Source organism: Aquarana catesbeiana, unplaced genomic scaffold (genome assembly GCF_042186555.1).
Source record: "Aquarana catesbeiana isolate 2022-GZ unplaced genomic scaffold, ASM4218655v1 unanchor240, whole genome shotgun sequence".
In the NCBI taxonomy this organism is placed as follows: Eukaryota; Metazoa; Chordata; class Amphibia; order Anura; family Ranidae; genus Aquarana; species Aquarana catesbeiana.
The window spans coordinates 578,400-597,103 of NW_027362669.1; the positions used below are offsets into that span (position 1 = coordinate 578,400).

At 48.3% G+C, this 18,704-nt stretch overlaps 1 protein-coding gene across 3 annotated transcripts in view; it reads left to right on the forward strand.

The window, feature by feature from the left end:
• Nucleotides 1–18,704, forward strand: part of LOC141122091 (uncharacterized) — a 531,020-nt gene that overhangs the window by 484,517 nt on the left and 27,799 nt on the right. For 2 of the 3 annotated variants that reach the window (XM_073611895.1, XM_073611896.1), the window contains one exon: nucleotides 12,621–12,762. In XM_073611895.1, coding sequence (XP_073467996.1) covers nucleotides 12,621–12,762 — 142 coding nt within the window. Of the gene's footprint in view, nucleotides 1–11,665; nucleotides 11,788–11,875; nucleotides 12,000–12,115; nucleotides 12,214–12,292; nucleotides 12,497–12,620; nucleotides 12,763–18,704 lie in introns of all 3 variants that reach the window. The other variant, XM_073611898.1, reaches the window with a different exon arrangement.

An 18,704-nucleotide genomic window follows, 5' to 3' on the forward strand; every position in this document is an offset into this window, starting at 1 on the left:
GCCAGCTAAGAAACCAGCCAGGGAGGGACATGCTGCTTTATGTACACAAGATGTCCTCTCCATCCACTCTGCTCTCACACACTGCTGGGGGAGATGTACAGGACATGCAGGAGGATACAGGGGGAGGGGGGATTGCACCCCATGTCCTGCATTCTGCACCACATGTCCTTCACCAATCTCTGGTACCCTGTACCCGATGTCCTGCATTCTGCACACTGTACCTTTCCCCTGCACCCCGTGTCAGAAGACATCCAAGAGCTCAGAGTTTTCTGCCCAGGACAGGATGTATAGAGGCCTGGTTTAACCCCAATCCACCAGGCCCTCAAAGACATCATTCTGACAGAATGGAAGGAGCCTGAGAGGAAGCTCTTAAAATTTAAGATCTGGAAATGCAGGTGCCCCTTTAAGGAGGAAGAGGAGGAAAGATTTTTAAGACACCCAGACTAGATGCTTCCCTAGCACAGGTGTCCAAATAATCTGACCTCTCCTTCGAGGATGCAGACAATATCAGGGACCAAATGGACCGACGGTCCGAAACCCTTCTGCGTAGGGCCTGGGAGGCCAATGCTGCGGCCATGAGTCCAGCCTTGGCATGGGCCTGTATGGCCAGGAACGCAGACATATGGGTCACAAAGTTGATGGACCATGTGTCGCGAACTTCCAAGTCCAAACAGGTCTTGGACTCCTTGGAGGTGATTGTAGAGCCGTGGCCTACTTGGCAGACGCAGTGCTCGAAAAACAGTAAGCGCGACCACGAAGTCTGCGGCTCTGAATTCCGCAAGGAGTGCCTTGTGGGTTAAGACCAGGGATGGGGACAACACATCTACGACACATTTGTGTGGTCTACCTTTTGAGGGTTCCCTACTCTTTGGTTCTGGGTTGGACCAGGCCCATTCTAGGTCTACAGAGAAGTTTCCGGTAAAGCCTAAGAAAGATAGGGGAAGATATTCTTCATGGCCCCCAGGTTAAGAACCGATTCAGGATTAAGAAGGAAGGCAAGAAATGGGGAGTTGATAAGGGCAAGCAAAAAAGACGCCTCCTCTTTTCCAGCCCGAAATCCACTGACAAAGATACCAAGTGACGTCAGGGTTGGGGGGAAAGGCAATGCGGTCAAGGGTTTTATTCTCATATTTTTGTGGTCCCAAAGCCCTCAGGAAAGTACCGCCTTATAATAAATTTAAGAAGGCTAAACAGGTTCCTACGGTACAAGAAGTCAGGAAGCATCTTCTGAAAGAAGTGTTTATGGTCACGATAGACCTAAAAGGCACCTATCTTAACGTCCCCATTTTCCCAGGGCACCAGGAATTTCTATGGCTTGCGATTCTCTCGGGTTAGGGCGTGGAGCATTGGCAGTTTTGCACCCTACCCTTTGGGCTGGCAGTCAGCCTGAGAGTTTTCACAAAGATCCTTGCAGAGGTGCTTTTGTACCTCCATCTCCAAGGGATAGCGCTGATCCCCTATCTGGATGACTGGTGTCAGCAAACGCATTATTAACCCCCAGCACTGGTGTCAGCAAACGTATTATTAACCCCCAGCACTGATGTCAGCAGACGCATTATTAACCCCCAGCACTGGTGTCAGCAAACGTATTATTAACCCCCAGCACTGATGTCAGCAGACGCATTATTAACCCCCAGCACTGGTGTCAGCAGACGCATTATTAACCCCCAGCACTGATGTCAGCAAACGCATTATTAACCCCCAGCATTACCCCTACACTGCACAAATACCCCCCACATTCCATAATTACCCCCTACACTGCACAAATACCTCCCACACTCCATAATTACCCCCTACACTGCACAAATACCTCCCACACTCCATAATTACCCCCCACACTACACAATCACCCTCCACACTACATAAAATACCCCCCACACTACACAATTACCCCCCACACTACACAATCACCCCCCACACTGCACACATTTCTACCCCAGTCACCCCACCAAGGACTTTGCCTCAGTGTCATGGCTCACTCACCTCTCCTGGCAGTCAGGATCATCTGCCTCCCAAGTCCTCTCCTCCCGGCTTCCACACAGGCCTAGTGAGAGGGGACCCAGAGAACACAATCTCCCGCCCTGAGGTGGCAGAAGGACCCTAGATCGGGGCTCTGGTCGATCGTCAATGCCTAGGTGGGCAGATCGATGATCCTTCCTCCGCTCTGTTCTCTCTCTGGGCTGCAGCAGCGGAGAGGACAGAGGAGATAGAGGTAAAGCTCTTTGATGCCTCCCCCTCTGTGGTGCCTGGGTGCAGTTCAAAAAGACGTCCTGGATAGCAGTTGACCGATATGGGTTTTTCACTGGCTGATACCAATATTTAGAAATCGGGGCGGCCGATGGCTGATATATGATGCCAATTTTTGTGGCCGATATTTTAGGCCGATTTAAAAAAAAAAACCTCACCCACTCCTCCCTGCTTGCTCCTGTCACTCTACCACACACTTGATGTCCTCAGTACAGATGGCACTGGTTGGCTTAGGCAGGTGACACTGGCAGGTGGCACTGGCTGTCACTGGCAGGTGGCACTGATTGGCAGGTGGCACTGATTGGCACTAACAGATGGCACTGGCAGGTGGCACTGAATGGCACTGGCAGGTGGCACTGAATGGCACTGGCAGGTGACACTGATTGGCAGTGGCACTGGTTGGCACTGGAAAGTGACACTGGCAGGCATTGGCAAGTGGCACTGGTTTGGAACTGGCAGGTGGCACTGATTGGCGTGGCACTGACAGATGGCACTGATTGGCGTGGCACTGGCAGGTGGCACTGATTGGTGTGGCACTGGTTGGAGTTGGCAGGTGGCACTGGCTGGTGGCACTGATTGGCAGTGGCACTGGTTGGCGGTGGCACTGGCAGGCACTGGTTGGCAATGGCAGGTGGCACTGATTGGTGGTGGCACTGGTTGGTGGTGGCACTGGCAGGCACTGGTTGGCGGCACTGGCAGGTGGCACTGATTGGCGGTGGCACTGGTTGGCGGTGGTAGGTGGCAATGGGCAGACTGGTTGGCACTGGCAGGTGGCTCTGATTGGCGGTGGCACTGGCAGGTGGCACTGATTGGCGGTGGCACTGATTGGCACTGGCAGGTTTCACACTGAGCGGAGTGTAACTGTGTGTGAAACTGACACATAACGCAGAGGAGAGAGACAGAGGGATCTGTCAGAATTGAGGTTGATGTCGGGGTGGGCGGGACCCGGACAGGGTGGGCGGGACCCAGCAGCAATCAAACACCAGCCAATGATTCGGCTGCTTAAGAAAAGGGACGGGCCACATACACGTAGCGGCCCGCCCAGATCCCAGCCGGGTCCCGCCCACTCCGACATCAGCTTCAATTCTGACAGATCCCTCTGTCTCTCTCCTCTGTGTTATGTGTCAGTTTCACACAAGCATCAAGCGCTGAGTGTGGAGAAGGGAGGAGGAACAGCTGCCAGTGTTATATATCAGCCTAATGGCCAAATATCGGTGGACCTCTAGTCCTGGATCGGCCCTGCCTGCGGGCCATTTTTAACCGGTCCACAGGCCGCAAATGGCCCGCGGGCCGGTACTTTGAGACCCCTGTTCTAGAGGCAGAGGAGGTCTCCTTCAGAGGAGTTATGAGAGTCCTCAAGTTAATGACAGCTTGTATTCCTACGGTGCCGTGGGCTCCATGCCAGGACTCTCCAGCAGTTCCTCCTGTCCTCCTGGGATGGAAAAAGGGGAACCTTAGACTAAAAGGTCTCCATTCCAGGAGGGGTTAAAGGAGTCTTTACAGTGGTGGCTCAATTCTCAGAGGTTGGGGGAGAGTCACCTCTGGGCTCAGCTCTAACCCCTCAGGGTGAAGACCGATGCCAGTGCCTGGGGTTGAGGGGGGTTGGAGGGGCCCATCTGGAAGAACTGTGGGGCCCAGGGTGTCTGGAACCAAGTTCAGAGGGGCTCGTTCTCCAACTTCCGGGAGCTCTTGGCTGTCAGGGAAGCCTTAAAAGAAAGAATCCAGGGGAAAGAGGTTCAGATCCTTTCCGACAATTCAAGCACTGTGGCCTTCCTGAATCACCTGGGGGGGGGGGGTACCACCCTACACCCCATGTCCTGCGTTCTTCACCCTACACCCCATGTCCTGCATTCTGCACCCTACACCCCATATCCTGCATTCTGCACCCTACACCCCATGTCCTGCATTCTGCACCCTACACCCCATATCCTGCATTCTTCACCCTGCACCCCATGTCCTGCATTCTGCACCCTACGCCCCATGTCCTGCATTCTGCACCCTACACCCCATGTCCTGTATTCTTCACCCTACACCCCATGTCCTGTATTCTTCACCCTACACCCCATGTCCTGCATTCTTCACCCTGCACCCCATGTCCTGCATTCTGCACCCTACACCACATGTCCTGCATTCTGCACCCTACACCCCATGTCCTGCATTCTTCACCCTACACCCCATGTCCTGCATTCTGCACCCTACACCCCATATCCTGCATTCTTCACCCTGCACCCCATGTCCTGCATTCTGCACCCTACACCCCATGTCCTGCATTCTGCACCCTACACCCCATATCCTGCATTCTTCACCCTGCACCCCATGTCCTGCATTCTGCACCCTACGCCCCATGTCCTGCATTCTGCACCCTACACCCCATGTCCTGCATTCTGCACCCTACACCCCATGTCCTGTATTCTGCACCCTACACCCCATATCCTGCATTCTGCACCCTACACCCCATATCCTGCATTCTGCACCCTACACCCCATGTCCTGCATTCTGCACCCTGCACCCCATGTCCTGCATTCTGCACCCTACACCCCATGTCCTGCATTCTGCACCCTACACCCCATATCCTGCATTCTTCACCCTGCACCCCATGTCCTGCATTCTGCACCCTACGCCCCATGTCCTGCATTCTGCACCCTACACCCCATGTCCTGCATTCTGCACCCTACACCCCATGTCCTGCATTCTGCACCCTACACCCCATGTCCTGCATTCTGCACCCTACACCCCATATCCTGCATTCTTCACCCTGCACCCCATGTCCTGCATTCTGCACCCTACGCCCCATGTCCTGCATTCTGCACCCTACACCCCATGTCCTGCATTCTGCACCCTACACCCCATGTCCTGCATTCTGCACCCTACACCCCATGTCCTGCATTCTGCACCCTACACCCCATGTCCTGCATTCTGCACCCTACACCCCATGTCCTGTATTCTTCACCCTACACCCCATGTCCTGCATTCTTCACCCTGCACCCCATGTCCTGCATTCTGCACCCTACACCACATGTCCTGCATTCTGCACCCTACACCCCATGTCCTGCATTCTGCACCCTGCACCCCATGTCCTGCATTCTGCACCCTACACCCCATGTCCTGCATTCTGCACCCTACACCCCATGTCCTGCATTCTGCACCCTACACCCCATATCCTGCATTCTTCACCCTGCACCCCATGTCCTGCATTCTGCACCCTACACCCCATGTCCTGCATTCTGCACCCTGCACCCCATGTCCTGCATTCTGCACCCTACACCCCATGTCCTGCATTCTGCACCCTGCACCCCATGTCCTGCGTTCTTCACCCTACACCACATGTCCTGCATTCTGCACCCTACACCCCATGTCCTGCATTCTGCACCCTACACCCCATGTCCTGCATTCTGCACCCTGCACCCCATGTCCTGCATTCTGCACCCTACACCCCATGTCCTGCATTCTGCACCCTACACCCCATGTCCTGCATTCTGCACCCTACACCCCATATCCTGCATTCTTCACCCTGCACCCCATGTCCTGCATTCTGCACCCTACACCCCATGTCCTGCATTCTGCACCCTGCACCCCATGTCCTGCATTCTGCACCCTACACCCCATGTCCTGCATTCTGCACCCTGCACCCCATGTCCTGCGTTCTTCACCCTACACCACATGTCCTGCATTCTGCACCCTACACCCCATGTCCTGCATTCTGCACCCTACACCCCATGTCCTGCATTCTGCACCCTACACCCCATGTCCTGCATTCTGCACCCTGCACCCCATGTCCTGCATTCTGCACCCTGCACCCCATGTCCTGCATTCTGCACGCTGCACCCCATGTCCTGCATTCTGCACCCTACACCCCACATCCTGCATTCTTCACCCTACACCCCATGTCCTGCATTCTGCACCCTACACCCCATGTCCTGCATTCTGCACCCTACACCCCATGTCCTGCATTCTGCACCCTGCACCCCATGTCCTGCATTCTGCACGCTGCACCCCATGTCCTGCATTCTGCACCCTACACCCCATATCCTGCATCCTACACCCCATGTCCTGCATTCTTCACCCTACACCCCATGTCCTGCGTTCTGCACCCTACACCCCATGTCCTGCATTCTGCACACAGCACAACATGTCCTGCATAGGGATGAGCTTCGAGTTCGAGTCGAACTCATGTTCGACTCGAACATTGGCTGTTCGCAAGTTTGCCGAACAGCGAACAATTTGGGGTGTTCGTGGCAAATTTGAATGCCGCGGAACACCCTTTAAAAGTCTATGGGAGAAATCAAAAGTGCTAATTTTAAAGGCTAATATGCAAGTTATTGTCATAAAAAGTGTTTGGGGACCCGGGTCCTGCCCCAGGGGACATGGATCAATGCAAAAAAAAGTTTTAAAAACGGCCGTTTTTTCAGGAGCAGTGATTTTAATAATGCTTAAAGTCAAACAATAAAAGTGTAATATCCCTTAAAATTTCGTAGCTGGGGGGTGTCTATAGTATGCCTGTAAAGGGGCGCATGTTTCCTGTGTTTAGAACAGTCTGACAGCAAAATGACATTTTGAAGGAAAAACCCATTTAAATACCCGCGGCTATTGCATTGCCGACAATACACATAGAAGTTCATTGATAAAAACGGCATGGGAATTCCCCAAAGGGGAACCCCGAACCAAAATTAAAAAAAAAAAAATGACGTGGGAGTCCCCCTAAATTTATGGATTTTAAGGGGAACCCCGCGCCAAAAAAAAAAAAAAACGGCGTGGGGTCCCCCCAAAAATCCATACCAGACCCTTATCCGAGCACGCAACCTGGCAGGCAGCAGGAAAAGAGGGGGGGTGAGAGTGCGGCCCCCCCCTCCTGAACCGTACCAGGCCACATTCACTCAACATTGGGAGGGTGCTTTGGGGTAGCCCCCCAAAACACCTTGTCCCCATGTTGATGAGGACAAGGGCCTCATCCCCACAACCCTGGCCGGTGGTTGTGGGGGTCTGCGGGCGGGGGGCTTATCAGAATCTGGAACAAGGGGACCCCCAGATCCTGCCCCCCCCTGTGTGAAATGGTAAGGGGGTACTTACCCCTACCATTTCACTAAAAAACTGTCAAAAATGTTAAAAATGACAAGAGACAGTTTTCGACAATTCCTTTATTTAAATGCTTCTTCTTTCTTCTATCTTCTTTCATCTTCTGGTTCTTCTGGCTCTTCTGGTTCTTCCTCCGGCGTTCTCGTCCAGCATCTCCTCCGCGGCGTCTTCTATCTTCTTCTCCTCGGGCCGCTCTGCACCCATGGCATGGGAGGAGGCTCCCGCTCTTCTCTTCTTCTCTTCTTCTTTTCTTCTCTTCTTCATTTTCTTCTCCGGGCCGCTCCGCATCCATGCTGGCATGGAGGGAGGCTCCCGCTGTGTGACGGCGTCTCCTCATCTGACGGTTCTTAAATAACGGGGGGCGGGGCCACCCGGTGACCCCGCCCCCTCTGACGCACCGTGACTTGACGGGACTTCCCGGTGACGTCACGGGGAATGCCACAGGGAAGTCCCGTCATGTCCCGTGCGTCAGAGGAGGGCGGGGTCACCGGGTGGCCCTGCCCCCCGTTATTTAAGAACTGTTAGATGAGGAGCGCCGTCACACAGCAGGAGCCTCCCTCCATGCCAGCATGGGTGCAGAGCGGCCCGGAGAAGAAAATGAAGAAGAGAAGAAGAGAAGAAAAGAAGAAGAGAAGAGCGGGAGCCTCCCCCCATGCCATGGGTGCGGAGCGGCCCGAGGAGAAGAAGATAGAAGACGCCGCGGAGGAGATGCTGGGCGAGAACGCCGGAGGAAGAACCAGAAGAGCCAGAAGAACCAGAAGATGAAGGAAGATAGAAGAAAGAAGAAGCATTTAAATAAAGGAATTGTCAAAAACTGTCTCTTGTCATTTTTAACATTTTTGACAGTTTTTTAGTGAAATGGTAGGGGTAAGTACCCCCTTACCATTTCACACAGGGGGGGGGCGGGATCTGGGGGTCCCCTTGTTAAAGGGGGCTTCCAGATTCCGATGAGCCCCCCGCCTGCAGACCCCCACAACCACCGGCCAGGGTTGTGGGGATGAGGCCCTTGTCCTCATCAACATGGGGACAAGGTGTTTTGGGGGCTACCCCAAAGCACCCTCTCAATGTTGAGGGCATGTGGCCTGGTACGGTTCAGGAGGGGGGGCCACACTCTCGCCCCCCCTCTTTTCCTGCGGCCTGCCAGGTTGCGTGCTCGGATAAGGGTCTGGTATGGATTTTTGGGGGGACCCCACGCCGAGTTTTTTTTTTTTTTTTTTTGGCACGGGGTTCTCCTTAATATCCATACCAGACCTGAAGGGCCTGGTATGGAATTTAGGGGGACTCCCACGTCATTTTTTTTTTGGTTCGGGGTTTCCCTGTGGGGAATTCCCATGCCGTTTTTATCAATGAACTTCTATGTGTATTGTCGGCAATGCAATAGCCGCGGGTAGTTTTAAATGGAATTTTTCCTTCGAAATGTCATTTTGCTGTCAGACTGTTCTAAACACGGGAAACATGCGCCCCTTTACAGGCATACTATAGACACCCCCCAGGTACGAAATTTAAAGGGATATTACACTTTTATTGTTTGACTTTAAGCATTATTAAAATCACTGCTCCTGAAAAAACGGCCGTTTTTAAAACTTTTTTTTGCATTGATCCATGTCCCCTGGGGCAGGACCCGGGTCCCCAAACACTTTTTATGACAATAACTTGCATATTAGCCTTTAAAATTAGCACTTTTGATTATTCTTGTTCGTGTCCCATAGACTTTAACGGTGTTCACGTGTTCGAACAAACTTTTTTCCTGTTCGCATGTTCTGGTGCGAACTGAACAGGGGGGTGTTCGGCTCATCCCATCCTGCACCCTTCTCCTGCACCTTGCACCCCAAGTGTTCTGCACCTCACAAATTACTTGCCCTGCCCCAGGCGCCGATAACCCACACTTCTCTTAAAAACTATCCTAACTTTTTTAGCTGGCTCCTAGATTCAAAGCAAATTTATCAAGCCCCACTGACTTCCTCCCCTCCCCCTCATCTCCTTCATTATGTAAGTCATGCTGAGATAATCTCCCATTGGCTGAGCAATTTGTCTCTGAGCTCCTTCTTGCTATTCCTCGTCCTGCCTGTTGTTTCCTTGGATTGATTTTCTGTGTAGTGACCCCGGCTTCATCTCTTGGATGCGCTCGTCTGTTGCTTGTCCTGACCTTTATCCTGATTCCTGGATCTCCTCCTCATCTCTCCTCCATATCCTCTTACACAGCTTTTCTCCACACCTGCAGTGATCCTGGGGGGTGGAAACTTGGCACCAGCACTCAGCAAAATCCATCCCCACCATTAGGAGCTCTGGAGAAAATTGTCTGCTATTTACACTCCGTTCCTCCGCACGTCACCTGATCACATGAGAGCTTACTTTCACAGATTCCTGACAGATTTCTGTATGGTAAAGGTCAAAGTTCACTCCTCAGTTTAGGAGAGGAAGGACACACCCAGGAACAATGATTTGGTTTGCACAGGAGCCTCATATAGACGACTCCTCAAATCTCCTCCTCCCAATGTCCCTCCATCCAGAGTCTATATGTCCTATGACATCACACTGACCTCACAGCTCCTCCTCCCAATGTCCCTCTATCCAGAGTCTATATGTCCTATGACATCACACTGATCTCACAGCTCCTCCTCCCAATGTCCCTCCATCCAGAGTCTATATGTCCTATGACATCACACTGACCTCACAGCTCCTCCTCCCAACGTCCATCCATCCATCCAGAGTCTTTATGTCCTATGACATCACACTGACCTCACAGCTCCTCCTCCCAATGTCTCTCCATCCAGAGTCTATATGTCCTATGACATCACACTGACCTCACAGCTCCTCCTCCCAATGTCCCTCCATCCAGAGTCTATATGTCCTATGACATCACACTGACCTCACAGCCCCTCCTCCCAATGTCCCTCCATCCAGAGTCTATATGTTCTATGACATCACACTGACCTCACAGCCCCTTCTCCCAATGTCCATCCATCTGGCTCAAATCCCCATATTTGCTTATTATGTTCAGGTGTTTAAATAGCCTTGTAGGATTTTAAATGACATTTTTGTATGTGTGCCCTGTAATAGTTTGTTCTGTTTGTATGGTCTTATAGCAGCACCACCCTTAATGTGATGCATAGTTAGGGTGTGCCCCCCAAGTCTTTATTTGTCTCTTATTTGGGTCCTGACCAGACCCCTTGGGATAGAGCACCCCATCATCCCCCACCAGTACTTCTCATCAGTGTCCACCTGAGTTCTAGGAGGAATCCCTTTTAGTTTTACCATAAAAAGGAGTGTATTTCTCCCATGGTTGAGAAGTGGGATCTTTCATTCTATGGTTTGTATAGGACCCACTGAAAATGGGGTACTTCTACACAGTGGTGGGCTTAAGCACAGTAAGGCCATGTGCTGTGACCAAATCACCCATATTTGCTTATTATGTTCAGGTGCTTTAAATAGCCTTGTAGGATTTTAAATGACATTTTTATATGCCTGCGCCGTAATATTTATTTCCATCTCGTTATTTTCTCTTTTTTCTGAGGCTTTTAAGATGTGGGTTGACCCTTGTTATCTTCATAAAGCATTGTAGGACTGTTTGTCCTCTGTATGTAATAAAGCAAGAATTGCATTCTGTATGTCAGGCTTTACCCTACGGAGTGTGGGGACCTGTCACATGACATCACTCCTATCTCTATTAATAAAACACAGACCTGACCGGAGAGGTGAGGAGGATTCTGGGAGGTCACATGACATCACTCTTATCTCTATTAATAAAACACAGACCTGACCGGAGAGGTGAGGAGGATTCTGGGAGGTCACATGACATCACTCTTATCTCTATTAATAAAACACAGACCTGACCGGAGAGGTGAGGAGGATTCTGGGAGGTCACATGACATCACTCTTATCTCTATTAATAATACACAGACCTGACCAGAGAGGTGAGGAGGATTCTGGGAGGTCACATGACATCACTCTTATCTCTATTAATAAAACACAGACCTGACCGGAGAGGTGAGGAGGATTCTGGGAGGTCACATGACATCACTCTTATCTCTATTAATAAAACACAGACCTGACCGGAGAGGTGAGGAGGATTCTGGGAGATCACATGACATCACTCTTATCTCTATTAATAATATACAGACCTGACCAGAGAGGTGAGGAGGATTCTGGGAGGTCACATGACATCACTCTTATCTCTATTAATAAAACACAGACCTGACCGGAGAGGTGAGGAGGATTCTGGGAGATCACATGACATCACTCTTATCTCTATTAATAAAACACAGACCTGACCGGAGAGGTGAGGAGGATTCTTTTGAGAATCATTTGATTTTAATGTGTGATTTGATTTGATTTCTAAATCTAGAGTTTTCCTCCTGTGAAGTCTGGAGATCATATGACCATCACATTGCCTCCACCTCCCTCCCTGATAGAATAGAGAAATACAAAGAAGATTCTAGAAGTCACGAGAGAGATCATGGAGGAGAGGTGAGGAGGATTCTGGGAATTCTGGGACATTATCCAGTAACAGACAAAGGATGTGTCTGGATGGTGACTGTATCATTGTGTGTGTCAGGTTCCTATAAGGTGTCAGGATGTCACTGTCTATTTCTCCATGGAGGAGTGGGAGTATTTAGAAGGACACAAGGATCTCTACAAGGACGTCATGATGGACAATCAGCCGCCCCTCACATCACCGAGTAAGAGGAGACTTTATTGTAAAGGAGAGAGCAGTACAGAGGCTCCACCTAGATCCCCCATCATCTGATAAACACATAGAAACAATGTATTCAGTCAGTGTGTGTGTTTCCTACAGATGGATCCAGTAATGGGAACCCACCAGAGAGATGTCCCCGTCCTCTGTATTCCCGGGATTCCACACAGGAAGGTCACACCATCCCTCACCATCATCAGGTAGATGATTGACAATTATTGGTAGTTCTGATTTATACACAACATGATTGTTACAATGAATGTTTTATTATATATTCAGAGTGGAAACCTCGGGGATGATAATATTGATGTTAAAGAAGAGTATAAAGAGGAGGATGAGGAGTATGGAGTGATGGAGGAGTTTTCAGGACACAAGCATATGATGGAGCCATCAAATACCAGGAACTCACCAGAGAGATTTCTCCGTCCTCTGTATTCCCGGGATTCCACACAGGAAGATCACACCATCCCTCACTATTACAAGGTTGGTGGGATTGGAGCATCTAGAACATTGACTCCTAGAGATCATCTGTGGATTTTTTATCTGATGTCACAATAATAAATCTTATATCTTACAGATGATATTCTCTTTCATTTTCTTGATTTAGAGTGGAGATCCAATTGATATAGAATTTGAGGTTAAATCAGAAGAAGAAGAGAGGTATGTGAGGGATGATCAGCAGTCTATGGAGGAGGATGGAATAACGGGGACATTTATAGAGGAGGACACTCCTACAGAGATCAGTACAGGTGGGTCATTAACACTAAATACATTCCTCCACCCATACTGCTCACTGATTGGTCCAGAGTAGGACAAGGACTGGGTGATAATCTTCCTTCTCTGTGCTGCAGACACAATTTATGGATCTAGACTGGATTTATGGACATTCTGGGGTTCAGCTGGCAGCAAAAGGTTGATTTTCACCATAGATGTTGCTCTACCTAGGTACCTTGGGCATGGGCTTTGGATCTTCTACCTCATGCTCAGAAATAAGCATGATCTCTGACAGAACAATTCTCCCAGGATTACTTGCTCTGTTATCTGCTGGCTGTGCCGGGTGGAGGGATATGTCTGTATAGTCTCAGACCCAAGTCACTGAGTGCAGTCTCAGGAGATGGGAGGCAGCGGTGTGGGACCTCTGCAACTTGTCTCATGTAAACATTTAATCTTCCACTGATTACTGAATACCAATATTATGAGTTCTGACCCTTACACTGTATACTTTATATTGTACATTACATATTCCTGACCCCAACACTATATACTCTATGTTGTACATTATATACTCCTGACCCCTGCACTATATACTCTATGTTGTACATTACATAGTCCTGACCCCTGCACTATATACTCTATGTTGTACATTACATAGTCCTGACCCCTGCACTATATACTCTATGTTGTACATTACATCATTCTGATACTATATAGTCCTATCTGTTGTATCTTATACAATATGTTGTACATTACATAGTCCTGACTTCTGCTCTCTCCCCTCTACCCACTGCTATATATACACATAATATGTATTCCCTTTTTTTTACACCTTTTTCCTACCAGCTGGACATTTTATATCTGATGATTTGATTGGAGCACAGACTTTTACATGTTGATAATAATGTGATAACATCCTCAAACTTTGGAACCTTAAACAGAAAGTGATAATGAGGGAGGAGTCAATAACCCAATGATGGTGGTCTTCAGGATCAGTCCAGTCTTCATCTTGGTTGTTCTCCCCCCATCCTCACTCTCTGACCTCTGGTGGGGCTCAGCCCCGCTGTTATTCATGACTAAATCATGGACTAAATAAGGAAGTGCAGGACTTCTTGTGTTGGGAAGATGGCAATGAGTGATAGAGGGGGTGGGGACACTCGTCCTATAATCCCCTCATCACTGTCACTCCTATAAAAGACAGTTCTTGTTGTTTCCTCACTCTCTGACTAAGGTCTATGAATAAAGAAATGAACTGGTAGGAGATCAGAGATGTAGGACTGAAACAACTAATCGTCATAATTGATTATGAAAATAGTTGTCAAATATTGCCATAAACAATTAGTTGGTCAGTCGATTAATTGGCCTGCATACAGAATGCATTATTTCTTTACCTATCAGAAAATACAGCTCAGTACAACATCCATACATGTCAATAATTGCCTGAGAACTTGAATGTGTGAGGAGCAATGCCTCATAGGACAAGAGAAGGAAGCAAGTGATTCTAAAGGCAGAAGTTTTTTGTATCTTCCTATAGGGGAACTCTATACTATACTTTGTACCTTCCTATAGGGGAACTCTATACTATACTTTGTGGCCTCCTATAGGGGAACTCTATACTATACTTTGTGGCTTCCTATAGGGGAACTCTATACTATACTTTGTGGCTTCCTATAGGGGAACTCTATACTATACTTTGTGGCTTCCTATAGGGGAACTCTATACTATACTTTGTGGCTTCCTATAGGGGACTCTATACTATACTTTATGGCTTCCTATAGGGGGACTCTATACTATACTTTGTGGCTTCCTATAGGGGAACTCTATACTATACTTTGTGGCTTCCTATAGGGGACTCTATACTATACTTTGTGGCTTCCTATAGGGGGACTCTATACTATACTTTGTGGCTTCCGATAGGGGAACTCTTCATACTATTCTTTGTGGCTTCCTATAGGGGGACTCTATACTATACTTTGTGGCTTCCTATAGGGGAACTCTTTACTATACTTTGTGGCTTCCGATAGGGGAACTCTTCATACTATTCTTTGTGGCTTCCTATAGGGGGACTCTATACTATACTTTGTGGCTTCCTATAGGGGAACTCTTTACTATACTTTGTGGCTTCCTATAGGAGAACTCTATACTATACTTTATATTTTGCTATAGGAGTTCCTGTACCTTCCTATATGGAGTTCCACTATAGGAAGGTACAAAGTATAGGAAGACTGAAGACATGATACAAGAGATGGTTAGTGACTGGGGACATGATACAGGAGATGGTTAGAGACTGCGGACATGATACAAGAGATGGTTAGAGACTGGGGACATGATACAGGAGATGGTTAGAGACTGGGGACATGATACATGAGATGGTTAGAGACTGGGGACATGATACAGGAGATGGTTAGAGACTGGGGACATGATACAGGAGATGGTTAGAGACTGGGGACATGATACAGGAGATGGTTAGAGACTGGGGACATGATACAGGAGATGGTTAGAGACTGAGGACATGATACAGGAGATGGTTAGAGATTGGGAACATGATACAGGAGATGGTTAGAGATTGGGAACATGATACAGGAGATGGTTAGTGACTGGGGACATGATACAGGAGATGGTTAGTGACTGGGGAAATGATACAGGAGATGGTTAGAGACTGGGGACATGATACAGGAGATGGTTAGAGACTGGGGACATGATACAGGAGATGGTTAGAGACTGGGGACATGATACATGAGATGGTTAGAGACTGAGGACATGATACAGGAGATGGTTAGAGACTGGGGACATGATACAGGAGATGGTTAGAGACTGGGGACATGATACAGGAGATGGTTAGAGACTGAGGACATGATACAGGAGATGGTTAGAGATTGGGAACATGATACAGGAGATGGTTAGAGATTGGGAACATGATACAGGAGATGGTTAGTGACTGGGGACATGATACAGGAGATGGTTAGTGACTGGGGAAATGATACAGGAGATGGTTAGAGACTGGGGACATGATACAGGAGATGGTTAGAGCCTGGGGACATGATACAGGAGATGGTTAGAGACTGGGGACATGATACAGGAGATGATTAGAGACTGGGGACATGATACAGGAGATGGTTAGAGACTGCAGGCATGATACAAGAGATGGTTAGAGACTGGGGACATGATACAGGAGATGATTAGAGACTGCAGGCATGATACAAGAGATGGTTAGAGACTGGGGACATGATACAGGAGATGATTAGAGATTGGGAACATGATACAAGAGATGGTTAGAGACTGGGGACATGATACAGGAGATGGTTAGTGACTGGGGACATGATTCATGAGATGGTTAGAGACTGGGGACATGATACAGGAGATGGTTAGAGGCTGGGGACATGATACAGGAGATGGTTAGAGACTGGGGACATGATACAGGAGATGGTTAGAGACTGGGGACATGATACAGGAGATGGTTAGAGACTGCAGGCATGATACAAGAGATGGTTAGAGACTGCAGGCATGATACAAGAGATGATCAGAGACTGCAGACATAATACAAGAGATGGTTATAGACTGGGGACATGATACAAGAGATAGAGACTGGGGACATGATACAAGATATGGTTATATATAAATTGTGGTTGTATATAAAAATATAAATAAATATTTTATTAAATCTGTCATTTTTGGTATTTGTTTTCGGCCTTGTGCATTCTTCATCTTTGGCACCAAAATTTCCATTCAGTGCACCCCTACTTACCTCCTCCGTGTAATGGTTTTGCAAAGAGCAGCCCTGATTCTCCTCTTTTGGAACCCCCGGGTCTTCTGGCTCCTATAGGAAGCCACAAAGTATGGTATAGAGTTCCCCTATAGGAAGCTGCAAAGTATAGTATAGAGGCTGGAGACATGATATGATAACATAGTTCGAGACTGAGGACATGATACAAGAGATGTGATAGACTGGGGACATGATAGAAGAGATGGTTAGAGACTAGGGACATGATACAGGAGATGGTTAGAGACTGGGGACATGATACAGGAGATGGTTAGAGACTGAAGACATGATACAAGAGATGGTTAGAGACTGGGGACATGATACAGGAGATGGTTAGAGACTGGGGACATGATAAAGGAGATGGTTAGAGACTGAAGACATGATACAAGAGATATCAGAGACTGAAGACATGATACAAGAGATGGTTAGAGACTGGGGACATGATACAAGAGATGGTTAGAGACTGGGGACATGATACAAGAGATGGTTAGAGACTGGGGACATGATACAGGAGATGGTTAGAGACTGGGGACATGACACGAGATGAGAACAAGAAGACCTGGACAGTCGCACACCGGAATGGATAAATTCATCTTATTGTATTCAAAATGCAGGATCATGGGGTACACAAAACACGACTGTGGGGCGGTACAAAAATATCTGACGCGTTTCACACTTACACCAAGTGCTTACTCATAGCTTACTCATAGTTACTCATGATACAAGAGTTGTCAGAGACTGAGGACATGAAACAAGAGATGGTTAGAGACTAGGAACGATACAAGAGATGGTTAGAGACTGGGGACATGATACAGGAGATGGTTAGAGACTGGGGACATGATACAGGAGATGGTTAGAGATTGGGGACATGATACAAGAGATGGTTAGAGACTGGGGACATGATACAAGTCTCTAACCATCTCCTGTATCATGTCCCCAGTCTCTAACCATCTCTTGAATCATGTCCCCAGTCTCTAACCGTCTCCTGTATCATGTCCTCAGTCTCTGACATCTCTTGTATCATGTCCCAGTCTCTAACCATCTCCTGTATCATGTCCCCAGTCTCTAACCATCTCATGTGTCATGTCCCCAGTCTCTAACCATCTCTTGTATCATGTCTTCAGTCTCTAACCATCTCCTTTATCATGTCCCCAGTCTCTAACCATCTCTTGTATCATGTCCCCAGTCTCCAACCATCTCCTGTATTATGTCCCCAGTCTCTAACCATCTCATGTATCATGTCCCTAGTCTCTAACCATCTCTTGTATCATGTCCTCAGTCTCTAACCATCTCCTGTATCATGTCCCCATTCTCTAACCATCTCTTGTATCATGTCCCCAGTCTCCAACCATCTCCTGTATCATGTCCCCAGTCTCTAATCATCTCATGTATCATGTCCCCAGTCTCTAACCATCTCATGTATCATGTCCCCAGTCTCTAACCATCTCTTGTATCATGTCTTCAGTCTCTGATATCTCTTGTATCATGTCTTCAGTCTCTAACCATCTCCTTTATCATGTCCCCAGTCTCTAACCATCTATTGTATCATGTCCCCAGTCTCTAACCATATCTTGTATCATGTTTTCAGTCTCTGATATCTCTTGTATCATGTCCCCAGTCTCTAACCATCTCCTTTATCCTTTGTCACAGAGCTGTATTTGAATTGCCCGGGTCGCAGTGACAATGTCCCGCCTCCTGTGATCACATCATAGATTCAATGTCCCACCATTGGATCAGTGTGCCGTCTATCACAGGAGGCGGGACATTGTTACTAAGACCCGGGCAATTCAGCTCCGTGACACACGGAGATCGCCGCTCTGTGGGAGGGAGGATAAGAGGGAGGAGAAGAGGGAGGGGAGGACTGGGGCACGCCAGAATGACACCCCCGCAATGGGTGGCTCCATTTTCCGCTCCATTATCGGCAATATTTTCCTTTCGGCAATGTGCTGAAAACACAATTTTTGTCAGTTTTTTTTCGGCCGCTGAAATGCCTGTGCATCCCGAGAGGTAAGTATGACAAGTTTGTTTAAAAAATAAATCCAATATTTACAATGACTTTAAGGTCTCTGTGCAGGGAAGATCAGCATCTGACCCCAGAGAAGGTGGAGGCTGATAGACTGGAGGTGATAGAAGGCATTACTATTATATAAAGTAAAAGTTTACCAGTATTGTGCTTTATATATCCACTTCAATATCGCACGCCGTCATATGACGTCC